At 34.5% G+C, this 14096-nt stretch overlaps 2 protein-coding genes across 2 annotated transcripts; one reads left to right on the top strand and one right to left on the bottom strand.

Annotated features, from left to right (window-relative positions):
• Positions 1–3529: 3529 nt before the first annotated feature.
• On the top strand, positions 3530–5183 carry LOC131022409 (uncharacterized protein At5g39865-like). The gene has a single exon (XM_057951875.1). The coding sequence runs from the start codon at positions 3945–3947 to the stop codon at positions 4791–4793; it is 849 nt and encodes a 282-aa protein (XP_057807858.1). The 5' UTR covers positions 3530–3944; the 3' UTR covers positions 4794–5183.
• A 1014-nt stretch (positions 5184–6197) lies between these two features.
• On the bottom strand, positions 6198–9970 carry LOC131022408 (probable ADP-ribosylation factor GTPase-activating protein AGD11). The gene is made up of 10 exons (XM_057951873.1): positions 9627–9970; positions 9421–9527; positions 8969–9049; positions 8146–8230; positions 7883–7958; positions 7609–7772; positions 7276–7504; positions 7027–7143; positions 6841–6936; positions 6198–6767 (listed from the first exon to the last, which is right to left on the bottom strand). Exons 2-10 carry the CDS (start codon positions 9467–9469, stop codon positions 6483–6485), a joined length of 1182 nt encoding a protein of 393 aa, XP_057807856.1. The 5' UTR covers positions 9470–9527; positions 9627–9970; the 3' UTR covers positions 6198–6482.
• Positions 9971–14096: the final 4126 nt, after the last annotated feature.

Raw genomic sequence — 14096 nt, 5'->3', positions numbered from 1 at the left:
ATTTCTTTTTAATTGTACTAATAAAATACTCCCTCCGTTCACAAAAATTTTTTTATTTTTTTTTTTGGGACGTCCACAAAAGAACTTCTTACATATTTTTGGACTATACCCCACCGTTTATAAATATTTCATTTATCCTTACTTTTCACATCTTCACCACTCTCAATACTAATTAAAATATTTTTTTTCATCATTCTCAATACACTCAATAACCTTTTATTCACTCTCAATACACTCAACAATCTCTTTTTTAAAACCGTGTCACTCTCTCCTAGAAAATTATTTCATGGATGGAGGGAGTATTAAATTAAAAAATATATGTAAATAAAATCATAAATATTGATATAAAAAACTTAAAAGAAAAAAATTTTACTCCTACATTAAGGAGAGAAGCAAAAGTTTGTTCTGAAACTTCTAATATAATCATAATTTATTCGTTCTAAATTAGTTTTAATTTTTTTTACTCTAAATTAAAGATTTTGTCGTAGTCATTAATTTAAGATGTACATTGAGTATTTTTTCATAAATCAAAATTTACGATTTTTCAAGAAGTAAATGGTAAAACAACATTATTTTTAGCGATGAACGTTTTAAATGTAAGATATTTATATTGTATATATTTTTTATTTATAAAGAAATATTCAATATACATCTTAAACTAAAGATCATGACAACTTTTTTAAATTAATACAAAAATAATCTAAAAGATTTTGGGGTCCTTTAAGATTTATGAAAACAGATTTAAACTGTAGGTTAAGTATTTGTTTGGACTTTGGAGGTCAAATTCGAATTCAAAAATTGCTAGTATGTAGGGGTGTGCAGCGGGTCGGACCCGGACCGACCCGCCGGATTTGAAGACCCGAATTTTTTTTAAAAACGGACCGACTCGGACCGAAAGTTTCGAGCGGGCCAACTCGGGATTTGCTAGTATAGTAGTATGAGTCATTTTCAATTTTAGTGTTCATATTTAGTTCTGACTTTATATTTTTTTTGTCTTTCTTGTTCAACAATAATCTCAATATATATATAGTGTGTCCGGGCGCGCATGTTTACATTTTTGAAAGTCACGACTCATGCACAATCAGAAACGATAATAAAAAAAAGAGGTGGTCTTGGGTACATTCGGGTGTACCGTACAACCGGGGTCACACCTTCATTTAAACTTTGACCCGCACTCTGATTTGAACCCATATCCTGATCCAACTCATATAAATAACACTATTTTGGGTACGGGTCAACCCGGTTGTACGGTACACCCAGGTGTACCCAAGATTTTGTGTAAAAAAAATGAACATACACCATAAAATATTTATAACAATTACATGACCAAAAAATAAAGGTCCAAGACTCCAAAACATTAAACTTTCAATTTATTCCAATTAATTCTTAGATGCCTGTATTGTAAATGCTAAAATTTACTCTAAAACAATCGATACCTACCTAATAATTCCAACATTTCATTTATTCTTCTCCAGTGCTCTTTTATATGGGACGAAAGTAAAGAGAAAGGAAAAGAAACAAAGAGATGTATTTTATCTTCAGATCTATACTATATTAAAAAGGCAGTTTCCAATTGGAAATCAATTTCAAAATTGAATGGCAATTTTGTAGTTATAATAAAATTGAAGGTTTATGTTTTAACTATATTATTCTTTTTATTTTCCATTTTTTTAACTTCTGATTTGTTGTTTTAATTTATTTTCAAAATTGTGAAATTCGATTAATTATAAAATATTCAATATGCATATCAAATTAAAGATCACGATAAGAGCTTTAATTTGATATATTTTATGTAAATATTTGATTTAAAATATACAAATTAAATTTGTTTAAATATTAAAATCTTATAAATTTCTCTCTCATCTCTCATGTTTTTTTTAAAAAAATATTTTTAATTCTTTTTTATTAGTATTTTTTATTGTTTAACTTTTTTTTTCTTTTCATAATATCAAATTTTATAATTGCAAATTATTTTATTTTTTTATTTTTTAATATTAAATTCAAATATATTTAGTTAAATTTAAATTTTATTATATTCATGAGTATGATAATTAAATTAGTATTAATTTATATATAAATTTAAAAAATAAAAAATATTTTACCGTGCATTGCACGGGATGCAAATACTAGTTAATACGAAAATGACAATTTGCTCATTCCCAAAAAAACAGCAAGATTCTTATATTTAATGGGCACGCCACAAAAATTATTTGGAATATGTTTATTGGACCCGGATATATAAATTTTCCGAAATTCTATTTATTTTATGTGAAATCTGTATTTGCTTCTATTTTTCTGCTTTCGTATCTTTCTGTTTTTGAAATCTACGTATTTCTTAATTAATTTGTTATATGTTAACTAATTTATATTCATTAATTAATTTCTTAATTACATTAATTAATTACGCATATTTATATATGGCTAATTTAAGGCACTTTTTATTTTACCTAAGGTATGCGAATGGCTTGATCGTCCTTTGCTTTATGCTGCTGTTTCGAAAGAGCATCTCGACTCTTGAGGACTTTGTGAGTTCTGGTTTGGGTAAAGTGAAGAAGAAAATATTTATTTGGCAATGTGTTATGTGGAGAATTTGGAAGACGAAAAATGACAAGATTTATAAACCTCAATACCGACCGCTGAGAATATTGTGGAGAGCATTAAATTCTGCTCGTGGAAATGGTTGAAGTCTCATTCTCCATTGTTTTTTTTTTTTTTTTGTGTTTCTCTGCATGAGTGGAGTGCACATCCTATCGATTGTATGTCGACAGTTCTCTAGTCTTCTTCTCCCTTTGTTTCTACTCTTATTGTCTTTTGTTAGTGGTATCAACTATCAAGACTGTAAGAACTGTCACCATTTTGAATACTTCTGGTGCTCTTTACACTTGAATGATAATTTCATATTTACATTTCAAAAATAAAATAAAATTAAGGCATATAAATATCAGTCAATACTAAGGGGTATTTAATTAGTATAGTTAATCTATTTATATAAATAGTCTAAATTAAGTGCATAATAAATTAGAAGCAGTACTTAGTGAAGAATTTTATTCACGTGCATGTACCCAACTCATGTTTGCATAAAAAAACATCTTGATATAACACAGTATACATTGTTTGTTTATATTTTAATCAAAGTTTTAATTAAATCGATACACAATCTACCTAATAGCCAAAATCATGAACATACAATATTATTATGCAGAACTTTCCAAAATAGTAAAATCCTCACAGATGTTCAATTCTGTTTTTAAAGAAGAAAACACGAGGTTCACATTTGATTTTTTGCATTAATACAGAATCCCAATTTGATTGACGGTATGTAACGAATTAGCTCTACATAACTTCACAAATATTATTCCTCAAAAAAAAAAAAAAAACTTCACAAATATTAATACAATAATGCTATTTGGACAAAATTACATGTATTAAATGTTTAAACAATAAGCTCAAACTACTAAATAGATACGAAATTATTGGAACACCCAACTAAAAAATGTTGAACGTTATTTTCGCTACTCGTAGTTGCAAAAATAATTGTCACATTATTCGTTAGCTCAACTGTTGAGGAAGTCCAACTGTTTATCATACAATTTTGATAATTGCAACATCACACAATTTTGTTAGTTTTTAATGTTATTATTACAAACCCAAAATGTATTTAATAAAAAAGGGAAAAAGAAAGCATAACCGAAAAACCATAAAACACAGTCCTTGATAACTCCATATCTCGAAAGCATATACCGCGTTGTCTCTCTCTCTCTCTGCGTCTGCGTGTTATGCAATAATCGGCACTGTAGAAAGCGACGTCTTCTCTCTCTCTCCAAACTTTTCAAAAAGTTCCACCTCCTTCTTCTCAATCATTTCTTTCTCTCACTAGAATTGTCTTCCAATCCACGCCTCCATCGATTCGCAATTCTCCCGATTCTCGATTTGCATCTCAGTCCATGTCCGATTGGAAGAATCAGGAAATGGAATCGCCCGATATAAGCCAGAAACCCGGTTTTTCGTCCTACTTCAATCGGTCGCTGACGTTCAATTCCCCTTCTTCGGCGGCGGAGGACGAAGTCACCACTAAGCCCCTCTACAACCTCTACGCCACCCCCGCGCTGCAGCGGGGCGGCTCGATCAAGAGCCTCTACAGCTCCCCGTTTGGTTCGATGGTCTCCGCCGGGAACTCACTCAAGGGCAAAGTCAGGAAGTTGTGCTCAATTTTCGAATCCCCCAAACAGCCTCCTCTCCCTTCAAAACCGTCGAAATTGCTTCTCGCGGCGCCGGATTCGTCCAATTTCGTCCCCAAATCCATCCCCTCCCCCGTCGCCGACGGCCCGTTCCGCCTCCCCGGCACCGAGGACCGAGTCGTGATCTACCACACCAGCCTCCGAGGGATTCGCAAAACATTCCAGGACTGCCACAGCATACGCATGATTTTCCGAGGGTTGCGCGTGAACATCGACGAGCGAGATATTTCGATGGACGTCGCGTACAGGAAGGAATTGCAGAGGGTTTTGGGGGAGAATCACATCAGCCTGCCGCAGGTTTTCATTAAAGGGAAGTACATCGGCGGCGCCGACGTGATACGCCAGTTGCTGGAGGCCGGCGAGCTTCTGCGCCTGATCAAGGGGCTCCCCCTGCGGCCGGCGAAGCCGTGCGAGGCCTGCGACGACATGAGGTTCGCTCCCTGCGGGAACTGCAGCGGCAGCCGCAAGGTGTTCGACGAGGACGACGAGCAGCCCAAGAGGTGCGTGGAGTGCAACGAGAATGGCTTGGTCCGTTGCCCCCTCTGCTGCTCCTGAGGTTTGCTAATTGTGTGAGTGAGTGTGAGTGTGTGTGTGTGTGTTGTTGTTCATGTGATGAATCATAACTCATTGCTTATGAGATGAGATTTGCTTGACTGTGTATATACTAGTAGTTGTAAATTTAGGTGGATATATGGGTTATTCGCCTCCTTGTTATCGTTGCCGTTGTTGTGGTTGTTGTGGTGCGGCCGTGGCGACTGACGAGGGTTGGTAGTCATGGTCGATATCATGTGCTGCTTGAAAATTCTTTGCAGCTAACTGCCATTTCTAATGTAATAACTAAGTATAATATTGTATTGATCAATAATGTTGATGATGACTTGACGGAGGACTTGTGTTTTTTGTCAAGAATCCTCTGATAATATACTTGCAAGAACTTTTCTTTTTTGTTTGATTTGAAGAGATTATATATGCAGATACTTGTTGTTTTTGGTTGCATTGTGCTCACTTTGCATCTCCTTTGTTGCTGTATTGATCTTGGTGTTCTTGGTAAATTATAGTTTGGATATAACATGGAATTTGGGCAACCATTTACTAGCATTTAGTTGGTTGGGTGAAAATTTATAGCATGCACTTTTGATAAAATAATACTCCTGATGATGAATCTACCTACTTTTTTTTACCGGCCGCCATTGTTGATAATAGAAAACTGGATTATTCCGTAAGCAATGCGACAATCTTAAGGGTTAAGATTGTTGAATGTTACTGATGCACGCCGATTATTCACGAATTCAATAGAAGATGTCACACTAGAAGATAGTAGATGATGTGAATTGATTTAATACACCTTATAAAAAAAATGGGTAATATCATTTCTAAAACAGGCTTGCAAATCTCGTGACAAAAAGAAATATTTCAAACATGTTTAATCAAAGTATAATATTCACTTGAATATCCAACGTGCTCACCAGTTCACCATCTTTTAAATATTAATAAGCTCATTAGCAGCTTAGTTGTGCAATTTTTAATTGATGCTTTTTGGCAATTCTATCTATTGAATAAATTAGTCAGTAACTCACAGTTGGAAGCTAAGGCAGTTCTGCATTCAGAAAGAATGACAAATTAGTAGTACCTTTTTTTAGAAAGAGGTCATTTTTTATTCCCACATAATCAGAAGACACATCTCAAGAAAAGTATGCAGTTACTCCATAATACTAACTCATCTGTACGATTTAATTTGGTAAACGATTCATTCCATCTTATATAAAGTTTAAACGAGTGATTTTAGTAAGTAAAATAATATCACGAAACTCATAATACCATGCTAGTAAGCAATATTATATTTTTTTCCCAAGATTGTAAATTTGACGCAAACTCTATACTCATCTCATCTATAAATTTTAACCTGTGTGTGTGTGTGTGGTACATTTGCAACAAAATGAACATCGATGTAGATAAAAATAGAGCAAATAACTTAATGATTTTTTAGTAATTATGAGTAAGTTAAGCAAGAGAAGTCGATGATCATGTACAACAAATGGATGCTACGCCACTGCATCACTCTTTCTTACAATTCTACAACACATAAGATGCACAAAATTTCTGAGCTGGAAAACCCATTAATTCTCTAATAACAGATGAAGCAAAAGGGCTCAGATATATATGAAGATAAATATATAGGAACACATATTGTTACCTAAGTTGACAAACTTGCTAATAAGCCACATCATGCATATATATATGCAGCTATTGTGTGAGAGGCATGCATTCAAGCTCAATCTCCAAGATTCCCCTCTCGACGTTCTGCAACCTGATAGCGATTTCCTGTTTCACCTTACCGTCTTCTAAGATGATGGCACCATCCCTCACGAGGGTGTTCTCCTCTTTGCTCGCTTTCCAATTCCCCAGCTGCATCGGCTCACTAATGGACGAATATTCTGTCGCTTTTGCAGCGGAGAGAAGTGGTTGAATATCAATCTCCGCACTCCCCATGAAGTCATCTGTTGAGAAGGTATCCTTGTCGTATACTAGCTGCAAAAAAATCACTCAATACCATGAAATTATACGTCACCAACTGATTCTGTTTGGTTTTGTGTATGCTTACCAATTTAAGGGGAGGGATATCTTCTGGGATTGACAACATTAGTTTTTCATTCCACACCGGGTTGAGGTTATTCTTTATGACTCGTGTTTTCATAGACTGCAACACGAGGAGAAGCCTCGTAGTCGTTAGAAGCAGTTCACCAACTGCAGTTGGAGATCATGAAAGGAGTAGAGAAGAATGGTTTACTTGATTTCCGAGATTGAGGATGACGTACGGGTCACTAGAAACCATATCCCGGACAGCTAGGTCGGTGCCTCTTACGATGTTCACATTAATCAATCCTACGAATTCAACCATACCTGCCTATGGAAAGTAAGAGAAGAAGGTAAAGATTATGCATCTCGCATATTTATAAGATATCAAAAAATACTACTCTATGGACATTAATTTCTTATAAAACATAGGGCATGGTGCTTATCATAAACTATTTATTACCATCGAGTTGCTTTTCTTTGCTGCCTTGTGCTCTCGTCTCCAACTATAACGAAATGCGTTCCCCAGACCATGCATGCGTGTAGTGGTTTGTTTTTTGTAGTGTTTTTTCTCGGATCCTGATTGAGAAGAACAACTTGAAGAACGGCTATGGGATGCTGTAGATGACGCTGGAAAAGGGCAGCACATCGGTAATTCATTGTTAACAAACTGTTGAAGCTCGTATTTTCTCCTGAGTATACAAAAAAAAGAAATCTACGTTCAGAAAATATATAAAAACACATATTGGAAAAACGAAAAATCTCACACGAGGTGTTGTAGTGTCGTGCTACCTACCTTATGAAATCAGCGCGTTCCTCTGCAGATGCATCCGGTTTCGGTTTGCTGTAATCTTCGGGAATGTTGGTTTCATATTTGAAGTTTACGGCATTGTTTCCTCCCATTTCAATTAAGGCATCAACTTGCTCATCCGTCCACTCATCAAGCTTCACAGACAAAACCTACAAGGTAGATATGAAAGATCATTGGATGCATATGTGCACGCATTGATTCTCGAGTGGAGAATCCAACTATACTTATAGCCGGTTGGGCTGATAGATGAGTTCCCGACCTTTGTTATATGCACCCCGAGGCTTCTATGGACGCCAGAGCACTTTATACATATGAATGCTCCAATGGTCAAAGATCTGCTCATAATAAACGGAAATATGAGTTGCAATATATCTTAGAGAAAAGAGAAGTCACAAGAAATCTTAAGATTCAAAAGTGGAAGAAATGCAAAGGACCTATCTACACATCTTCAAACTACCTGAACATAAGAACATAATGGGATTTTCGGTTAAAACGTAATGAAGAGATAATTCTAAGACTTACACCCATTTTGGATCTGGAGCTCCACAATCGGCACAGAAATCATTGCCAGCTTCAGTTAATACACTCTCCAGCCTCTTTCTCGCACCTGTTTGCACAAAAATCATGTTGCAGGCCGCCATCAATATATATATCGTAAAATACTACAGCTTTCTTGTGTGTAAAATCAACAAATTCTGTCAAACATAAAGGATATCAGAGTATAAGAAACACCACAATAATACAGAATTAAATGCTTCAAACAAGATTCAGCTGCTTAATTGAACACAAACTGACAAACATATTAGATGACTTCTCTACTTCATGTAGTTTAGTTTCCCCTTTGCTCTTATTAGAAGAAAACATTATCAACAGGTGGAAAAGATCTTAAGTGGTTGAGAAATAAGATTGTATGTATGTGACAACAAATGAACAAAGTTGAATCGTAGTAACTGGAATTAAGACAATCAAAATATCAACAACTACTGTGTATATGCTCAAAATAGTAATGTTGATCTAAGGTGAAAATGGTTGTTGAGAATGACTGAAAGGCATTTTCTTATTCCTTTCTTCGATAGAACATATATATCAAAGTGGCACTGGCAAGTGGCAACCAACTTCATTTCTTAGTTAAATGTCAAATTATCAGTTTGCAATTGCATCTTCGAGGTAATAGGTAGCTCAGAATGCTATATACGCGATCATCTTAGTTTTATCAATGCTGAAACATTACTATCTAACCGCAGAAGAAACTAGAGTATTTCAGATTGCATCAGCAATGGACTACCACGCAACTTGAGTCGATCATTTCACGAAAAAAAGACCAAGAAAACTATTATTCACTTACAGGGAGAAGGTTGTTGTGATTTCTTTGGACTGTCCTCCCAGGTTTCCAATTTTAGAAGATCATAAAGACAAGAACCTGCGACTGTTCGTGCAAATGATCATGATTGTCAGGATAACATTCATCATTTGTGAAAGCATCAAAGGGAATGTGCCAATTTACAGCACATAAACAACATAACAAAGTTTCAACAAGCTCCACAACTCTACAAAAGTCCGAGTTAATTAATGTAGTAGAAAAACAGATACCAAACCATTCAGACAAAGGCCACTTCTCTCATATAATAAAAATATTTTATGTTTAACATTGATCATACATACAAAGGCCATGAAATTTCTGAATACACACACACACACTCATTTATCAGTTGAAATTCTAATATATCATCAAACAATACGGCAATTAAGCTGCTTCAACCACAGAAAAACAAAAAACATAAATTAAATAACCCTAACCTGAAACAGTTTCAGTTTCAGATTCCTCATTCTCTTGTTCAACAGACATTTGGACCTCGGACAATTTCAAATTCAGATCACAAGGAAACCATTTTGCCGCTTTTCTTCTGCATTCATACCAAACACAAAACAAATAGAAAATCAATATTTCCAACATTTTACATAACAATTTCGAAGAAAATACAAATAATTAAGAAAAATCATACAGTGATGGGGAGGTGGGGTGTTAATTGAGGTTGGTGTTGATGATTAAATCATTGGAAAACTTGGACACACGTTCACCCCCAGAAGTAGTTGCATGGAATTGAATTAAATAAAGGCCAAGTTGGTAATGATTTGTGCGGATGAACAATAAATGTCAGGATTTTTTTAAACTTTTTGGAAACGGGAATAATCAGAGGATTGATAATTGGAATTTGGATAATTGTGAATTGTGAAAGCAGAAATCGCAGGCAGAAAGGGAAGGGTGGTGGATAATGCATTGGATTATTATTTACTATTAATAATAAAATTGCAGAAGAGAGTTGGGGGAAGAAACTTTAATGGTGGTTGCCCGTTTTAGGACACACCAACGTAGCTCCAACCTTTTCTACCAAACGCGCACCTCCAGCGCGTGTCACTCTTTATTTTTCTAGTATTTTTTTTCTTTGAAATATTATTTATTGCTACAACAGAAAATAATTGTAATTATTAATTGAAAATAATTAAGGATCAATTGACGAGAATCTGTATTAGTTTGGGAATATCCGGAGGCGAGATTGAATTCAAGATCTCTCACAAAGGAAATTTTTTGAATGCTTCAGTTTTGTCACTTGAATTAGGCCTCATTGACTCTTTTTTTTTTTAAATATTTTACAAAATATTTTCTAGTATTTTACAAAATATTTTATTATCGTTTTGGATATAAGTTTGAGTTTATTATATGGGGTTATTACCGAAAAATACTCATAGTTTGCCAGTTTTCTGATTTATAACGTGACTTTAAAATTTGGCCAAAAAATACACCAATTTTAAATTTAATCTCAATTTTAACATAATTTGAATTTGTGAGAAATAAAAACCTATGTGGCAATTAAGTCCTACAAAATAAAATCCTACCTGGAAATAGAGTCTTGAAGCTTCAAAAATTTCCGTCGACTCTGCCTGGTGAAAACGGTGGCTGTTGCTAATGGAGGCTCCTTTATCGCCGAAAAACGATAGGGGAGGTAGAGGCGGTGATTTGGGGGGTTTATCGATTTACAGAGGCCTTTCTGCCGTTTAGAATCGGAGCAATAGAGGAGCGGGTTTTCGGTGAGAAACAAGGAAAGTCGAGAGACATAATTGGTCTTCGCCGGAGTTCGCGGATAGGGAGGCTAAGCCTAGGGTTTCAGACGGTGGCTCTCACTATCGTCGTGTTGCCCAGTCGAAACAGAGGAGAGGGGCTCTGTCGATCTGAATGTGTGAGGGTGAGGCGAGAAATGAGAGATATGGAGGAAGGTTTGACGACGGTCGACGATTGTTCTTGGATGTGAAGGGAGCGCCGCGACCGATGTTTATGTGTGTGTGCGTGTATCAAATTATATTAGTAAGAAACCTTCATTTTCAAATTGATTTTAAGTTGGTTTTGTAAGAAATTTAAATTATAATGATTACAAATTTACAATAGTATTTCTTTTCCTATTCTTTGTTTTTTTCTTTTAAAATTTCTAGTAAATGGATACAATATGTATTGCGGATAAAATTGTGTTGGTGCAAACTCGATTTAAACTTAGAGCATCTCCGATCGCTTGCACAGTTGCACTTTTATACAATAATTTTAATATTAAAATAATAAGTTTATTTTTATTTTTAATAGTAGTATGTTTACTATACAACAAAAAATATATTTTTTAATTAGTCTATTCTTAAAATTTATTGTAATTATGTAAAATAAGTGAGATTTAACAATAATAATAATGCATAAAAAAAAGTAACTCAACATTGTTCATTGCAACAAAACATCGCAACAAAATAATACAGAATTGGAGACATTTCTAGCTATAGAAAAGGGTTCGACGCTATTATAACTTTGCCTGTCGGAGAAAATCTAAAATGTGTGTTACTAATGCTTCATGTTTATGTTTCATAGTATAAACTAGTGATGTTATGACTACTACCACAAATTATGTTGTAATTGAAAAATGCATCATTCCAATATTCATTAAAGTAAAAGAAATTAAGTGTACTAGTTTTTTTCCTTAACTAACCATACAAAAATCAATCCTTTTACGTTTTATTGTACACTGTGCTTGGATAGAAATTTTAATTTGTGATAGCATTGTCTAAATTCCATAAATATTAAGTCTATAAAATATATATATTTAAGTGAATAATAATTTCATAAGGAATTAAATTCCATATCACATAGTTTCATGCTCAAACGCGTTGAGAAATGATGTCGATGCAATATATATTAAATGTATATAACAAATTTAGAATAATAGTAGAAGATGAGTATTTTTCAACCAAAATATATTTCCCTAACTTGTAATTCTGATGGTTGAAAAATATACAGCCGAGCATGAGTGACAACAATCGATCTTTTTTACTTCCTCTCAATAAAATATTCTGTTGGTCTCAATAAAAGATAAAATGTTGTGTTACCTTCAAACGAATAAAATATTGTGTTTTGACTCTGAACAATACATAATTAATAAGTCAACAGCATCTACCCTTATTTTCACAAAAACTTAGGTGCGATAAATTACATGTATGCTACAGACACACGGAGTTAGGATTTTAAAAATAGATGGGTGAAATTATATTTTTGTATTTAAAACTAAATTTGAATAGATAAAATTATAATTTTATTTATAAAAAGTAAAAAATATAAAGTACAACTAGGGATGTTACAAAAGTCCGAAACCAACGGATCAACCCGAATAGACTGATAAAAAAGAAGGGTTAGGTTTGAAAAATTTTAGCCCGAAAAAAATTTAGGCCGAATGGCCCGAGTCCGATAAGGTTGGCCCGAAAATCGAGTGGGTTGACCCGATTAACCAAACACTTTCTTAATAATTAATTTTTAAACTTCAATACTTTACTTTTTGATTCGATAATAACATTTTGATACTTGTAGAATATGTTTTGATTTTTTTCAATGGTTGATAACAAACATCTATGATATAAAAGTCAAATAAAAATATTCATTTATGTTAAATTTATATACAATTTTTATCAGAAACGAAGTTAAAGTTAGATGTTAACTTACGTTAAAATGACACTAATTTTTGTATCTAAAACAAGGTGAAATATCTCGATCTAAAAAACACGACATATTTTTATTATAAGAATATGATTATCTATAAAAAAAAATTAAACATATAAAAAATCATAAATTTGCGGGCCCAAAAGGGCTAGCCCGAAACCGAGTGGGTTAGGGTTAGAGTCGAAAAATTTTAGCCCGAAAAATAAAAAAACTGACTAATCCGAATCGAAAATAACCCGAGAGTCTGGAGCTCTGCTCCTCATATTTGAGTTAATATGTATTTAGAATTACGCTCAAATTGATTTAATCAAAAAAGTCTTATTTATCTTTATACGAAGTAGTATGATTTATAAAAAAAATCTCATTTGCTTTGAAAAAAAGTTTCATTTATATTGAAAAAAGTGTCATTTATATATGTTGGGAACCTTGTGGAATATCCTAACCCTTGTTTTGTTGATACCAAAATTCATAGGACTTAAATGTAATAGACTAGAATCGTTTTGAACTCAAGTGTTAGAGTTCGTTTCTAGTTTAGTTGCGGTGTCGAAGACTGAAGACTGAAGACTGAAGACTGAAGGACGAAGACTGAAGACTGAAGACTGAAGACTGGAGTTACCAACTGAAGTATCAGTTGAAGAATCAGTTGAAGACTGATTATTTAATGCGCGCCATGGACTGATACTAAAGTCAAGTATCAGTTGAACATTCCTCCTAGGACTGATCTTCCAACGTTCAGAGGAAGCCACGTACGCTCAAGTACAACCGCATTAAATGCAGAGATATCTCAATATCTTATCTCTGCAGAGGTCATTCCTATCTGGTGGTTACTTTTCAGAGATGTCACATCTGCTGTCCATCAAAGAGAGCCGTTTCCACACAGACAAGGAACCTCGAAGATTGAAGCCTCAGCCCAAATTCGAATTGCTCTCCAACGGAAGAAATCTTGAGGACGATTTACGCCAACGAATCTATTCAAGAGTTCTCCTACAAATAGCGCTCGAGGATCAATTCAATCTTCACCGATTCAACGACATAAGCTGAAGCTCTGCCGAAATAGCTACTCAGCCTAAAGCTTAAACCGCCCAAAGCTTGAATCGAAGAAGAGAATTCCAAAGCCAAAATCAGTCACTGCTGATTACATACATTCTCTTAGACCCTAGGCATATATCTGTGTACCCAGAAGCCAAAGGTCAAACTTGCTTCAAAGAACTTGTTCTTTGTAAGTATAGTTGGCACTCGTTTAAACCTCTCCCCCATAAGAGTGTTTGAGTGACTCGGAGTTCAGGAAGGTACTCTGAACTCTGAAAGGGAAGTCTGAGCACGAGTTGTGCTTAGCAGGGAAATCCTACGCGAGTTGTGTAGGTGCTGAAATCCTACGCGAGGTGTGTAGGTGGGGAAATCCTACGCGAGGTGTGTAGGTGCTGAAGAGAGTTTATCTTCAGTTTACGGT

This window comes from Salvia miltiorrhiza, chromosome 4 (genome assembly GCF_028751815.1).
Source record: "Salvia miltiorrhiza cultivar Shanhuang (shh) chromosome 4, IMPLAD_Smil_shh, whole genome shotgun sequence".
NCBI classification, from domain to species: Eukaryota; Viridiplantae; Streptophyta; class Magnoliopsida; order Lamiales; family Lamiaceae; genus Salvia; species Salvia miltiorrhiza.
Note: the sequence above shows the minus strand (reverse complement) of the source record. Positions and strands in the feature narration are given on the sequence as shown.

Coding starts and splice junctions, on each gene's coding strand:
- LOC131022409 (XM_057951875.1), top strand. CDS start 3,945: ATGTCCGATTGGAAGAATCAGGAAATGGAATCGCCCGATATAAGCCAG.
- LOC131022408 (XM_057951873.1), bottom strand. CDS start 9,469: ATGTCTGTTGAACAAGAGAATGAGGAATCTGAAACTGAAACTGTTTCA. Junction 7,959..8,145: donor GCTCCAGATCCAAAATGGGT/GTAAGTCTTAGA, acceptor TATTATGAGCAG/ATCTTTGACCATTGGAGCAT. Junction 6,768..6,840: donor ATATCCCTCCCCTTAAATTG/GTAAGCATACAC, acceptor ATTTTTTTGCAG/CTAGTATACGACAAGGATAC.